The 14,946-nt window shown below is 36.8% G+C and overlaps 1 protein-coding gene across 2 annotated transcripts in view; it reads left to right on the forward strand.

Moving 5' to 3' along the window:
• Positions 1 to 14,946, forward strand: part of CAMKMT (calmodulin-lysine N-methyltransferase) — a 228,544-nt gene that overhangs the window by 170,382 nt on the left and 43,216 nt on the right. For both annotated transcript variants that reach the window (XR_011327480.1, XM_069800297.1), the window contains 3 exons: positions 8,604 to 8,664; positions 11,663 to 11,717; positions 12,771 to 12,834. Coding sequence is in view for 1 of the 2 variants with exons in the window: in XM_069800297.1 (XP_069656398.1) it covers positions 8,604 to 8,664; positions 11,663 to 11,717; positions 12,771 to 12,834 (180 nt within the window). In the remaining variant the exon portion in view is untranslated. The remainder of the gene's footprint in view (positions 1 to 8,603; positions 8,665 to 11,662; positions 11,718 to 12,770; positions 12,835 to 14,946) is intronic.

Genomic DNA, 14,946 nt, shown 5'->3' on the forward strand with positions numbered 1-14,946 from the left:
GAGTGCTCATTTAAATCAGATATTATGAAGACTGGATGACTAATCCTAAATTCAGGTGTACTACCACTCAGGCTAGGCAGATTGCTAGTTGATCATGCTAAGATGCTCCCTTATCCATTATTGGATCTGAAAAAGAGGAGGATTAAGAATTATCTGACTTCTCAGTTAATGTGCAAATCATCTAAAAGCTCAGCTTAGAAGGGTCTTAGAAAGCCAAACAGCACTAAAATAATAATAATGTCTTAAGTATTTTTAATAATATAAATGTGCTGTATCGCATTTTTAGAGTGAAAATAGAGTTTTATAGTTTATATCTTGGGTGGTCTTTTATCTCACTCTTCCTGTTTTTGTAATTATGTATGGAAGTCCTATGACTCTATTTTTAATTAAAAAATTTTATTGCAATTAGAAGTTGTCACTTGGGACAAACTTACACTGCTGAAACTTAGTAAAAAAAATTATATTACTTTCAGGCAGTGGTAGAAAAAAATTTGATAAGTATCTTTGGAATGAGCATTAATATTAATCTATCTACTTTTAACAAAGCATGAGGGAGGGAAGGAAAAGTGTATCTCAGGAAATATAGTAGTATAATGTATCTATGGTCTTTGCAGGGTGGTTTTTTTCTGTGATACTTATTTCTAGTATCTTTCTCTGCTCTTGGTTATGGTGAAAAAACCCTTCACTGAAAAGATTGAAATACTATTTTTCTATATTTTCAAGGGACAGGAGAGTCTGTGAACCAGAAGGCATCTCTTAATGTTCCATCTTTGCATTTTTAGGCTAGTTCTGCTGTTTGCTATAGCAATATTTGTTTTATCATTTCTATCATTCCAATATGTATACTTGCCTTTCAAAATCTGTGAAAAGTATTTAAAAAGAAAAGAGAAAATACTAGCATTTCAAAACCCTATTATAATGCATTTTCAAATATGTCAGACACATCTTTGTTAAAATTAAACCAAGGATTGGTTTTGAGCGAATAGCCCTATATCCTTACAGATGCTGTGGATGGATGCATCTAAGCTGCTTATTATATTGATGGGTTTTGCTGCTCTGCAGCAAATGAAAACAGGCAGCTGCTTCCTCCATCAAAGCAAAAAGCAGCCTGAGTTTTTATTAAACGAGTGTTCATTTCTTCTATTGCCAAAATTCTTACACAAAACAAAAGAGCAGTTTTAGCACATTATTGCTTAACTAGACATGAACAACTGACAGCAAGTGATAAGCCTGTCTGCTTTTCACAACTGGTAATCATTTTTGGAATAGATGTTTTAATATAGTTGAATATAAAATTTTGTAATTTACATCTACAATGGTACATAAATTTATAGATCCAGTTTTTTGCAGGAGAATGAAGGCTATAATCACAGAAGGTTTGTTCCAGTGTTGTTTAATTTTTAATAACTATTTGAAAACTAGTTTAAAAAACCCCACACAACACAATCAAATTCATTCATTTGAAAAAAGCATGTTAAAGACAATCATACAAGTAGATTTGTACAGTTTGCCGATTTTTCTTATGGAAGAGATATGCATACATTTACAGCTTTGGCTTGTTACTGTATTTCCACATCAGTTCCACCGAGCCTCTTAAGTTTGTGCTCTAAAAGAAATTTGCAGATTGCAGACCATCATGTTTCCCTCCTAGTCTTGAATAATAATGAGAATGAAAGTGAGTGATACAGTGCTGAGGCCATTTTGCCTAGGCTGAAGATCTCAGGCGGTGCTTACACATATTTTTCAATGATCTAAATATCATGAATTCTGCTTTAGATTGAAAGAGAGACAAGAGTTTCTATAAAATGTACATGCATAGGGAAAAATGGTGAGATGTGTTTCTCTTTGTATCTTCTATTTCTTGTGGTGTTCTTGTACCTTTCAAACTGACTTATAGCATTCTTGCTGTGGAAAAATAAGCTAGCCATTCTCCCTGCCTCAAATTACTCCACTGGACTCAAAAGGTGGTTTGCCTTATGCAAAAGTCAGGTGCAGTAAGACATGGGTGTGAGGTGCTACTGTAAAGACCATTAAATAATTTTCTTTTTTCACACTGTGTGCATTTATCACTGAAGTTGCTTGCTTGCAAATTTCAGAATGCAGAGCCTCAGATTAGACAATTGCACTTTCAAAACAGGTTAGCTCTTATGTTGACACCTCAGGTAGTCAAATGTCCAGAAGGGCACAGTACTCTGTAGCTGTTCTCCTTTAGAAAATCTGCTCTCAAATTAAATTTTGTAGGAAAATAGTTCTAGACACACCATCTGCAACCAGCTTGGTGACGATGACCCCTCTTTTATCTGCTTCTGCTGTATATGGGTGTAAACTTAAACTTAAGGATGCAAGTTTGAAAACAGGGAGTTTGTGTACTGCAAACAGAATGAAATAATGAGAGTTTTTTCAGTGGGTTTTTTCCTCACGTAGCAATTCCATCTATTTCTTCATTTTACTAAAGTGACCAGACTTGTCTTTAGATTATTATGAAAGTCATTTTCTATGGAAGGTTTCCACTCTTCTATACTTGCATTTTGTGGCAGCTAAAAATTTGGGTATTTGTGGTATTAGTGCCTTATTACATGTGTTTATGTTTTTTAGATTCACTACACCTTAGGTGGGATCTTGGGTAACCTGAATTACTGATTATCCTTTCATCTGTGTCACATTTTGCATGCTGTGTGAACAAGTGAATGAAAATAAAATCTTTGCTTCCTGACTATATTAAGCAACATTTTTAATGATAAAATTATATTGAAAAGGGGCCTGAGGTGTGGAGTTTGAAGAAAGTTGAGAGCTAGAAGTATTTTTGAGAGCTATCCATGCAAACTAACTACAGCAGTACAATTAATTACAAGTAGTCTTTCTCAAGCAATTACTCAAATTAGAACAATCATGTTATATGTTACTAGCAAGGTGTATGTGGCAGACATATGCTGTGCATCTACTTGTTACTTAGTCATAATTTTACTATTCATGATTTCATATTTTTTCTTTGACTTGGAAGTGAATGTTAGTGCTCCACTGACAGAAGGGCTCATAATATTGGTTAGAGCCTCGTTTTAAAATTTACTCCAAATTACTATGCTGTTGAACCTCGATTTTGACCTGCTCTCTTACTTCTCCAGGACCTCCAGCAGGTGTACCATGCTTCTTGCTGTGCATGGTGTTGGTGATCCACAGAAAAACTAACCAGGATGAAATTATCAAATTTACCTTCCCTCGTGACTTGAATATAAGCCATAGTCAGTAGAAAATAAGATTTGATACTGTAAAATTAGGATTGTAACAATGCTACAGTAAAAGCGGAAGGACCTTATTTTAAATTCCTAGAATTCCTTATGATAAATTCCTAGAATATCCTGTTCCAGTAGATATCTTAGTTTGGGGGATTTTCCATCCACTCTACAGTCTTTTAGCAGAGGAGGTGGGTAATAGTTGCCTGCCTGGATAGGTGCTTAATTGAACACCTCTGCACAGTCCATTGTGGTGCCAAAGGTTTTTTTGCTCTCCACCAACAATGTGTCTTGTCAGGAAGGATAAAAAATACTTTTCTTTGGGTCAGAAAACAATTCATCATTGCTCAGTGCAATTGTTGGTACTTCTTTTGAGACATTATTCATCTCCTTGCCCATAAAGCTTTTTTTCCTGTCGCTTTGGTGAGTATTAAAGTAGATAAGGTGATTTCATGTAGCCAAGAATCACGACATAGTAGAAAAAAAGATCTTTCTGAGTATATTCATCTGGAGAAAATGACTGACTTTTCAAATTTAAATTGTCTTTGCTTTTGAGGGTTAAAATAGGATTTGTGCAAAATTTACTTGAAGCTTCAAATTAATAGGAAGATATCTCATAGTTTAATAGTGCAAATAAAAGACAAAATTTGAATTTTGAGATCAGACGTCTGTACATGTGGCCATGTGAAGTGCTAGGGAAAAGTGACAAAACTTTCCATTTGGCTTAGCTTGGAAAGGAACTTCTTAATTTCCTAGCATGAGCGAAGCAGTTGTAGGACAGTTTTATACCTCCTCCACAGAGCTTCAAGGGATGGTTCACACTTCCCATTGCCCCTTTGCTTCCTGTGTGTAATATTGGCAGACAGTAGAACAGAGTTGCACTCTATCTTGCACTATCCCAGTTAATCAGTAGCTACTGCAACTTCTTTGTACCTATGGAGCAGTGCAGTGACATAATACTTGCAATAATCAAATGTCTTCTTTAAAAAGACATGTCTCAAAATTCTCAGCATTCTATCCTGAGAATTTTCTGATAACATGCTGTTCTTTAAGAACTTCACATCAGATCTCAATATTTGTTATCCAAATGTGTGACAGCACTCTTTAAAACATGTGGTAGAAAGCCACAGAGGAGAAACAATAATTTTAATTTTTTTTTTTTAAATACTGGATAATATATTTCTGGTAGAAAATTTTCTGTATTGTGATACAGGATTCAGTGTTTTTAGGTTCAGCACAGAAGCAAGAGAGGTTTTGTTTGCTTTGGACTAGTGGTGCTTCACCTGATGGTTAAAAAAAAAATCCTCAGAAGGCTGCCTACACATGATTTAGTCCACATGGGTTGAAGGTTGCTTTAAAGAACTGTTGTTCCATGGCTAGTGCAGAAGGACCTGACACTTTCCATTAGCAAGCACTATGAGAGTAATGAAAACAACTTAATTTATGTGTTCTTAGCATTACTGTGATTTTTTGTTCATGTTGTTCCTCTATAGGAAGAGTTTGGGTGTCTTTTTTGGTTACATCATACCTCAAGGTGTTAGGATGACTCAGGTTTTTTTCTTGGCCTTCCCATAATTTCATTTTGTGTGTTTGAGTAACTTAATCTGTGTCTGTCTCTTAGTTTGGTTCCTAATGTGCAAAATCGGAACAATAGAAATTCATGATGTCATCAATTTCTTGTGAGATAGACTCCATTACTGTGGTGGATTTTACGATACAGTGATAAGTGCTGTAGAAATGTTTGCATTTTGTATGTCTCTGCATATATAGCATTTCTCCATCCATCACCATACTATGCAGTGATAATGTTTTTCTACCGCTACTACCGTAGTAAGTATCATTAAGCTGTCTGGAAGTAGACATCATCGCTCTTATGGCACATTTGTAGTGGATCTCCTACTCCATCCTAATGGTGAAAGGGTACCTGCCAAGAGCTGAAATGCAGGCAGGCGTTTCTCTGTGAGCACTGTCTCTCTTCCATGTCTTCAGACATGCCAAATCACAATCCTTGAGGCTCTCCTTTAAACACCAACACAACTTAATTTTTTTATTTGTTTCAGTAGATTCCAGTGTTTTCTGGCAACTATTCTGTTTTCACATTGTAGTTATCAAGGTGATAGAGAGCTGTAAAACCCCCAGTAAATGTCACAAAGTATTTATTTTTGCAAAAAGAAACTCTTATTTCTGTCTGTTTCCTTGTACGGTGAGATTTTTAGTCCCTCTGACTAGGACTTGTAGTATATTTATAACCTTTTAAATGCAAGCACCATTTGGGGAGCTTTTGATATTCTTTTGCTTATACATGTGTAAATAATTGACTATCATGTGTAAGCAGTTGCACATAGAAATAGGTACCCATGTTATGTATTTCTAATCAAATTCATAATACAAAATGAGAACAATTTTATTTTAAATATGAAAGAATTGTTTTATGTGGGTTCACAGGAAACTTAATCCATATCCATATGTATGTGTTTGCAGGAAATAAATTACACTTTTCACAACCTAGTGGTAGTTGTTAACTCATAAGAATTGCTGCATTTCTGCATTACAGCTGGATGTTTTCTAACAGAAGCAGAACTATCTTATACTTGCAACTTCAAAATGTAGGTCATTGTGTTGGTGAATGTAGGTCAGAGTGAAGGGGAAGACAGAATGCAAACTCCTCCACGTGGATCTTTAAGCTTATCCCTCTTTTGAAGTTAAAGAGGCTTACCTACCTGTTCAAGCACGAGAAGCTTTTCCTTTTACTAAAATTAACGCAGGTATTCTGGCTTCTGGCTTCTTGGCTTAGCTGGAAGCACTGTGTACTTCCACACTTGAGAGCTGTGTTTGTGAAGGACCTCCTGGCCAGCCACTTACATCATTGCTGAGGTAATACTTCCTTCCCTATGGGGAAAGGGAGCGGGGAGGAGAGTGGTGTGCATCACTAGCATCTGCCTAAAGAAGAGCATTGTCTTTCCAAAGGTGCTTCACCCTTCTCTCAGCACAGAGCTATCTGATACACCTGCAGTTTCAGCTGGTATCAACATTGTAATGGTAGCAGGGGAAAGAACGGTGACCCCTCATAAAAGATTTAGTGACACTATTCAAAGTGCCCTTTCAATAATAACTGTGGAAAAGCCAGAGACGTTTGACTGAGGGTACTGAAAACTCAGATGTTGAAGGATTTTGCTACAATTGACAAGTATTTTTAAAACTCACTCAGGCTAAAAGTTTGCTATAAAAGGGTTTAGGTTTTTTGTGTTTGTGGGCGTGGGGTTTTTTTGTAATGTGAGATATAAGTATTATAAATGGTATTAAATTAGCCGTGTCTTCACTAAATATTAAAAAAAGCACTTTTATTGCTTGAGTATACACCAGTCACTGCAAACTGAAACATTCTTTATATTATACACTAAAATATTTAAACAGTTATTATATTTATTGCAAAATCTGTCATTTTAGCATATTTCAACGCTCAAAAGCATTGAAATGCTCAAAAGGGAGATGGAAAATCCTGTACAATTCTTAGTGTATGTTTCACTGAAGAATGGGTAGTCGTATGTGAATATTTTATTTTAACCCTTAGCAAGTCTAAGCAAAATAGCACATTCACGAACACGTAATCAGCCTGAACTGTCATAAACAGGACAAATACCAATATCGCTTTAGTGGTTTTGTCATACATATGAATTGTCATTCTATTTTTTTGACCTTTAAGATCTTTGTCATACAAAAGTTATATGCAAAGTTTTGACCAAATCCTGTCTAGGCTTTTGCTTGATCTGCGTGCCGACAGCACATTCATAAATTTTCATGATTTATCACTATGAGTAAGGGTAGTTCAGAATACTGACAGGGTGGAAAGGAAGAGTTATGTATTTAATGGTTACAATCAGGCTCTAAGTGATTTAAAAAGACAACAGTTTTTCTTCCAAACTCTGCTTCTGTTAAATATGTTGTGATGTTTTTAATGTCTCAAGAATAAAGAATTATTGAATATGGTCTAAAGGATGCACATCCATAGTAAGCTGCATGGAATTCAATTTACCTGTCGAGAAATATCTCAACATGTCTGGTTTTCTCTTTACTGAAACCATTGAGGTGTCTGTAGTTCATAATACTAGGTTTCTGTCATGTTAATTCATAATGCTGTGTGTTGTGGGGGGAGGCTAACCCTGGTTTTTACCTGTGGACAGGTAGGTAAGCATGTTTTTTCATTGCTAAGCAACAACTGATGGAAAACATGCAACCATAGTTTGTCCGCATATGCTTTTGATTCATCCTCCCTTAACTTTGGGAACCTAAGTCAAGTGCCTGAATACGAGTCTGTTTTCCCCAGGCTCCCTCCAGCAACGGAGACCGGTGCTTGCAGGAGAGCGTGCAAGCCTCACAGGGTCTGTGCTGCCCTCTCCGAGGGCCACGGTGCTTCAGTTACATGTTCAAGTGAGGTGGGAAACTGGTCTGACCAAACAGTGAGTTTCATGAGTGAGTGGTGTTGAAGGGCTAAATTTGCATGGATGCCTCCAAGTACTTGCCAAGGTTGACAATGACCAGTGTAAGTTTTATGACGGAAGCCTATAAAGTCATGAATAATACAGATTAGGTGAAAAAAGCATGATTGCTCCTGTCTATTCCCATACAAGAACTACAGGGCCTCAAATGAAAATGACAGGGAGGTGAGTACAAGAGAGAGGAGATGTTTCTTTATACAGCGTGGTAAAACTGTGGCACTTCCTGCCACAGGACGTTGCAGCTATGGAAAGTTTACCACAGTCCACAGAACAACTGGTAAAATCCCATGGTGACTATTAAACAGAACTTATCATTTGTAGCTCCTCTCCTTCTCAGGAACTTCTTGAGCCACAACTAGAAATCATGCTGCATTATTGCCCTAGTCCTGTATTTGTCCTTAGCATGTGTGGCTGGTCATTGTGCCTTACAGTCAGACTGATGCCTGACCTAACAAAACCTAAGAGAAAAGGAGCTAAATAAAAAGAAACTGGGAAGAAATTAAATGACTGTAGAGGACAGCTAATGAAAAAGGAGGGGGCTCCTGTCCACTGTTAGAAGCAGGCTACAAGGCAAAGTGGGCCTGGCATCTGGCATGGTACAAACAGTTTGATGTTCATGTGAACACCCAAATGTTAGAAGTTTCATAGAGTTAAATTTTACATAACTTTTAAAGTCTTGACAATTGCATATTCAGTTCCAATGCTTAAATCGGAAGTCTTCCATTAGAAGTCTTACTTGTTTCTTTATTCCATGGTATTATAGCAAATTTAGAAAATTAAATAATTGGTAGAGGTCTGCAAATGGTAATATGTATTCAAATATTATTTTAGACAAAAAAAAAATCTGTTTAAGATGGCAAATATCTTTGTTTTATAGGTATTTGGCCTTCTGAAGAAGTGTTGGCTTACTACTGCCTAAAGCACAATGAAATATTCAGGTACAGACTTAAACATAAAAAGATATTTTCCAATCTATTAGTTTTATTGTATCTGCATGGTAAAGATTGCTATGATTTAAGTCTTCAGATTAAATTTAAAATGTTCAAGGTGAAAGCATGTTGCTCTTAACAAAGAATTCTGAGCTGCCTTTGGGTACTAATATTGCACAGCAAGCTTTCTGCTATATGTCAAAGACTTTTGATTTCCACTCAAGGCGTTTTATTTCACTTTGATTTTTGGGAAACAAAAGTGAAGCTCCAATCGATCAGTACTGATTGTGAAGGTCAGGAAAAATAAAAGACATTCTTTAAACTGACATCTGTTGCAAAAGCAAGCAAAATATTACCTGATAAAATACATAATAAACACTGCATATAGAGATGGAGAAATTTGCACCTGTATTTAAGTGTTGTGAAACAATTTTGAGACATCCTGCAATTTTATTTGTTTTTGGTTTTTCACATTTTCTAAACTTGTAGAAGACAGTTATCAAGGCTCCAACAGGAACACCTAAAAGTAAAATCCATCCTGCATCCTCTCTCTTTCCCCTTGAGTATACAGAGCTTTGCATTTGGAAATCCTTGAAGTTTCATTGTCCAGAGGATGAATGGGGTGCAAGAAAAGCCATTATAACAGTGCATTTGGAGGCATAAATTGTGTTCTGATTGAGGGTGCAAGGCTAATACCAAGTGAACCAGCTTGGAGTATACAAAATGCCTCAGTCTGTGTACACATGGTGTTGGTAAATAAGGAAGACCAAGCTGAAAGTCCCTGTCCTTGTACCAAAGCTGAAAGCGTGTCAGCTGTGAGCTGGTTCCTGCAGCTTGCTCAGATTCCTGTCTGAAATCAAAGACCTGGCACCAAAGCATGCCCTGGTTTGTAAAGCCTCATTTCTGCTCCATCCACCACCTGAATGAATCCCACCCGATTAAAGGAGGCAGCTAACACACTTAATCTGGTAGCTGCTGCTCCTTCCTCTGAGTTTAGCTGGGCCCTGCACTGTGTGACTTTTGCTGCTGTACTGGTGTCCCTACAGCACTTTGCCGTCCAGCCCCATGCCATGGCTCATACAGTCTGCTTGTTCTCAGAGGCTCTTCACAGCAAACCTCCCTGTGCTGCTCACTAAAAGGGCATTTTCCTAGTTTGGGTATGCAAGCCTGGATACTCAGAGACAGCAATCAGTCAAACTTCCATAGAGAAAATGGGCAGTTTCACACCTGATTTCTCAGGATTATGCCCTCTCAACAGCATGCTCAGAGTAGAGTTTCTTATTATAATTCTCACTGATAAATGTCACTAAATATTGCCTGAAAGGAAAATTTGCTAATAAGGGAACTTTGCACTGAAATAAGTTATTTATATGCATAAATATATATGTGTATATGTGTGTATGTATATGCTCTTATATTATGTACATACAGACTTGATTCAAAATGCACTAAAAACCCCACACTAGATGCTTTCTGTGTTTATTTCAATAAGCATGACTCATAAAGGATTAAGTGCCTTGTAAATCTTATATATATAACCATATGTATTCACTTTTAATATATATGACATATATGGTTTAGAAAAATAAAAACTTATGTGAGAAAAAAACTATAATCATTCTATTTAAACCACAAACAGCAAATTTCCCACATCTGTTTTATATTCTCATTGGGTTTGTGTACAGCTTGTTCCTCCAAACTGTGTCCATCTTTTGTCTCATTTCCATTAAATAGGACAACCAGAACAACCAGACTTTTTTCAAATAAAATTTGTGGAGTCTAAGAAAAATAAATCTATCCCATCCAGACAGCAAGCATTAGTGTACAGTCATACAGCATAGTCCAGTGAACAGAATATCAGCATCTGTATACTGATACTGATAATGGCATCCTAGATGCTCTTCCTAAATATCAGTGTCGAGTGAGTAGTCAACTTTCACATAAAAATAGATTTTCAAATGTTGGGATTTTAGGGGAGAAGAAAAGGTGCACACAAAAAAAATCTGGTTAGCTGAAATTCCATTTTCTGCCTGTCAAAAATGTCTCAATGGGAACGTTTCTGCCAGCTGTAACAGTTGCCACAGATTTAGCTATAAAGCAGTGTGTTCTTAAACTGAGGGTCTGCCTTGCCCCAGACGCCGCTTCACGCAGTTTCGTTGTGGGATCAGCATCCCTCCCTCCTCCCCTCCTGGGGCAGGCCATGGCTCTGGAAGACATTCTTTATGGCTCCCCCTCCAAGCTCCTATCCAGCACGCTCCCTGCACCAAATTATATTTCACATGTGCGTCTTAATAACAGCACAGTACGGTCTAAGTTAAAAGCAGCCTTTTAGACCATGTATTCAACCCTCTGCTCAGGCTCAGTTTAGGCTCTTGACACTAACTTGGTTTAGTTTTCTGTGGCTTAACTCTTTGCTGTTCCCATCGTTGTTCATAACAGCATTGTTTGTAGGTCACTTGCAGTTTTAAGTGCTAATTGAAGCATTGGATTTCTTCATATGTAATTGTTTTGTGGTATTTGGCTAGTTTTAAAACTTCTCTCTTTTTAATATAGAAAGGCTTTTAGGCATAACTATATGGAGAGATATATAAATAATATTAATTTCCCCATTTACTTCTCTAACTGTTTTTGCAAGAATGAATGTGGATTAACATTGTTATCCTTTCCTAACAATTATCTTTCGCTACTCTAGCTAGTTTAGTTTTAAAAGACAGAGCCATTGACAAGGGAAAAAAGGGAACCTTCTCAGATTTTTCAGCTCAGCGGTGGTAATGTTGCACTGAACACTAATGAGGGAACCCCCACTGATTTGCCTGCTTTGTGACTTTTCTATTTCATAATTATTTTTAAAACGCAAACCGACATGAGGTAGCCTAGTCATGTCTCTACAACTTCCTGGTAGCTCAGTTCTTACTGCAGATGGCAATTTGTTCTTGTAACATATATGTCTCTCTGACCATTTTCATCTAATTTGTATGGGTTCTACCATTTCCTTTCTCTCTTTCAGGGACCTTGCTGTGTGTGAGCTAGGGGGTGGCATGACATGCTTGGCTGGGCTCATGGTAGGTCTTTTCTCAATTCCAATCCCATTCAGAGGGAGAAACAAAAGGAAAAATGTTCCAGTGCCTCCAACTGCTGGGTCAGAGAACTGTCAACAGCCTCAGCTGCGGTCAAGCTGCAGAGTCTTGAGAGACCTTCTAGATTGACTTGCTTTCGTTCCATATTGATTTTATGGTTGCCTCGATGAGCAGAAACATTTTACCTCCGTGTAGTCAATATCTCTTGTTGTGACATTCCAGGCCACGTACAGTCTGTCTTTCATTGCCATAGCCGAAGCTTTTTTTTTTTTTTCAGATTATAGTCCCATTTGCTAAGATACAGGAATAGCCTGGCGAATCACAGTTGGAGCACCATGATATAGCTGCTAATGTTTTGCCTGCATTATTACACCAACAAACATGATCCAGAGCTCTCGGTAATTAGATTCTTTTGAATTAGATTGGCCATTCAGGAGAGTCGTTCACCATTCTCTGGGTTCTGAGTCATGTATTCAGGAGATATTATGTAGCAGTGCAGTGCATTAGACAAGTTTTTATGTCTCTACAAATAAAAGCATATTGTTACACTGATTGGCATTTGACAAACCTGTCGCTCTTATACAATGTGTCGAGGTTACAGCCCAATGTGCGAGCATGTCAAAGCTCACAAAAAAATTACCCTTACAAAGCCATCTGCCTGCAATGCAAAGTTATATGAAGGGCATCAGGCAGTCAGACAGAAGCAAGCTGAAAGGCAGAGTGACAGCCTTGTATGATGGCTCTACTAGATAAACAGAAGCCCGCAAATGAAAGCCTCTCAGAATACCATCATCCGCTGTCACAATGCAATTACGGAACAGAATGATAGCAAGATAGAGGCTCCCGCAAATGGAATGATAAAAGTATTGACTGATTTGATTGAATGATTAAAATAATGCAGACATAAAATGAAAAAAGATTGAAGATTGTTACAGAGAAATAGGTGAGGAAGCATGATACTGAAGGCTTGTCACTCCTGTCTTCACTTCCACACAGACAAGCATATTTGCTCATTGTTTGCTGTGCTCTTTTTTTCAGGTTGCTATTTCTGCAGATGTCAAAGAAGTTCTGTTAACTGATGGAAATGAAAAGGCCATCAAAAGTATCCTTATTCAGATAGAAAACTGGTTTGTTGTGCTCGTTCCTTTTTACTGGCTGAGTAACAATCGATATAAAGACAGACAGCATGGGGTATATTAAGAAAAAGTCCCCACATAAGTAATTAAAAAATAGATGTAGAATATCTTGAACAGGGCTACAGCTTCCTCCACAATAAATGACACATTTTCTTCTTTAATTAAAAATGTGCGTGTTGGTATAGAGCGAGTACAGTAGTAAATATTTGTCTTATGGCTGAGTGCTGAAAGATTCCTGTATGTAAGCTGCACGTTACAGGAGGTGTAGCAGTGAATCACATCATTAGCTCCCCTTCACATGTTCGTTTTGCAGAAGAACTAGATTTTTTTTTTTTTTTACTTTCAGATACTAGCCTCTTAAAACATTCACAGTATTTGTATATTGTCATAGCTTTTCCAGTGTAAATTGAAATGCACGGTTTCATTGTTGCTGCTAAGTTATAACTGCCTACAAATTATCCATTTAGTGTGCTCAATCAATTATCAATTTATCATTATTTGTCTTGATGTAAGATTGCAAAACTCCTCTGTCCCTTGTAGAAAGTATTTTATTATATTTCTTGTATTAGAATAAATTGCTATTATGCCCTTCTAGTATGAACACATAGTTCAGAAAATTGAACTGGACTTTGGCTAAGGGAGAGAATGAGTGAGCATAATTTGTGGCCACTTTAAATATCAGCACAGAACAAGAACAGATATATACTGTGAATACTAATAGCCCTTAGAAACTGAGAGCAAAAAAAAGGAAGATATCTATTCGCTTTTGTTCCTTGGTAATCTTTCCATTTGCATTTTAAGGCAGACTAGTTTTTCAGGTTTTGGCCACTTCATCATCAGAATTATTTAGATTTTGGTGTTGCATGGATTTGCGAGCTAACTTAGTGAGTACTTAGTGAAAAAAATAAGTTAAGCTAATTTATGGTTTAAAAAAATTGCAGTTGCTGATGACTGTTAAAACAGGAGGCATTGCAGTGCAATAATATTAGCTACTACGTTAAAAAAGACTTTCTCAGAGGTAACTGAGGTAACTATAATTGCTTACAACCCTCTAATAATTTCATGGAAAAAACAGCCAATCCTAGATTATATCTTTTAAAACTTGATGGAAGCCTTATAAAAGTCTCCTTTTTCTTGAAAATGCAAGTTCTCAGTTGTGTTCCAGGGATTCTTAGTTTGTTAAATTCTAGTTTGTTATACTCACGTCTTGAGGAGGAAGTATTCATTATTCTGTGTATTTTAATCAGCATCACCCCTTCCAATCTTTCTTCTATGTCATTATGAGGATAAAAAATATGGAAGAAAAAAAGTGTTTCAAAACTAGCCTAACAAAACAAACTGATGTTTTATAGAAGCACAGGTATTTAACAAAAGGTCATTTTACCCACAGAAACCTTCAGGTGAGCTCAGTAATCATCAAGTCAGCAAGTATCTTGCATAGCAGATTCCATAAAAATACCTGAACTTTTTTGAAATTTAGAAGTCTTCTATAGCAAGGAAAATTGGCGAGTGCTAAAAGTATTCACTCAGTCTTTGGAATTAACAAATTAAAGTGCTTTTACTCCTGAAAAAAGATAGTTAATGTCATCATCTAATTAGCACACCTTAGTTTTTCACTGTATGTTTTAAAAATATCTTTTATTTCCAGAAGTCTTACAAGAAGTCTTCATCTGTATTCACCCAGTGAATCCCTTTCAGAGAAGCGATTGGTGGAAGGCTCTAACAGGAATTTATTTTTCTTTTTTAACATTTGGTGCTCTGAAGGCACAGCATTCAAAGTGCTTTTATTGTGTTGGATTTTACAATGGGCTTAATATTAGCAGGGTGCCAAAGTGCAGCAGACTAAGAACTTTACAGTGTAGGTGGAATGGATTCTTAAAAGTGCACATAATAAAATTTATGTTGCATTTTATGTGTTTTATGGACTTCAGTAGTAATTTTATGATCTGTCTTATGGTAATTTTCTTTTGCATTCTTTTCTGTAGCGACTAGCTGTAACAGAAGTTTAGGCTAAATTTAGATCTGCTTCAGCCACACCAGCCTCTCTGAAATCAGTAAGAATTTTTGGTGTAATTGGA

This window comes from Haliaeetus albicilla, chromosome 13 (assembly GCF_947461875.1).
Source record: "Haliaeetus albicilla chromosome 13, bHalAlb1.1, whole genome shotgun sequence".
In the NCBI taxonomy this organism is placed as follows: domain Eukaryota; kingdom Metazoa; phylum Chordata; class Aves; order Accipitriformes; family Accipitridae; genus Haliaeetus; species Haliaeetus albicilla.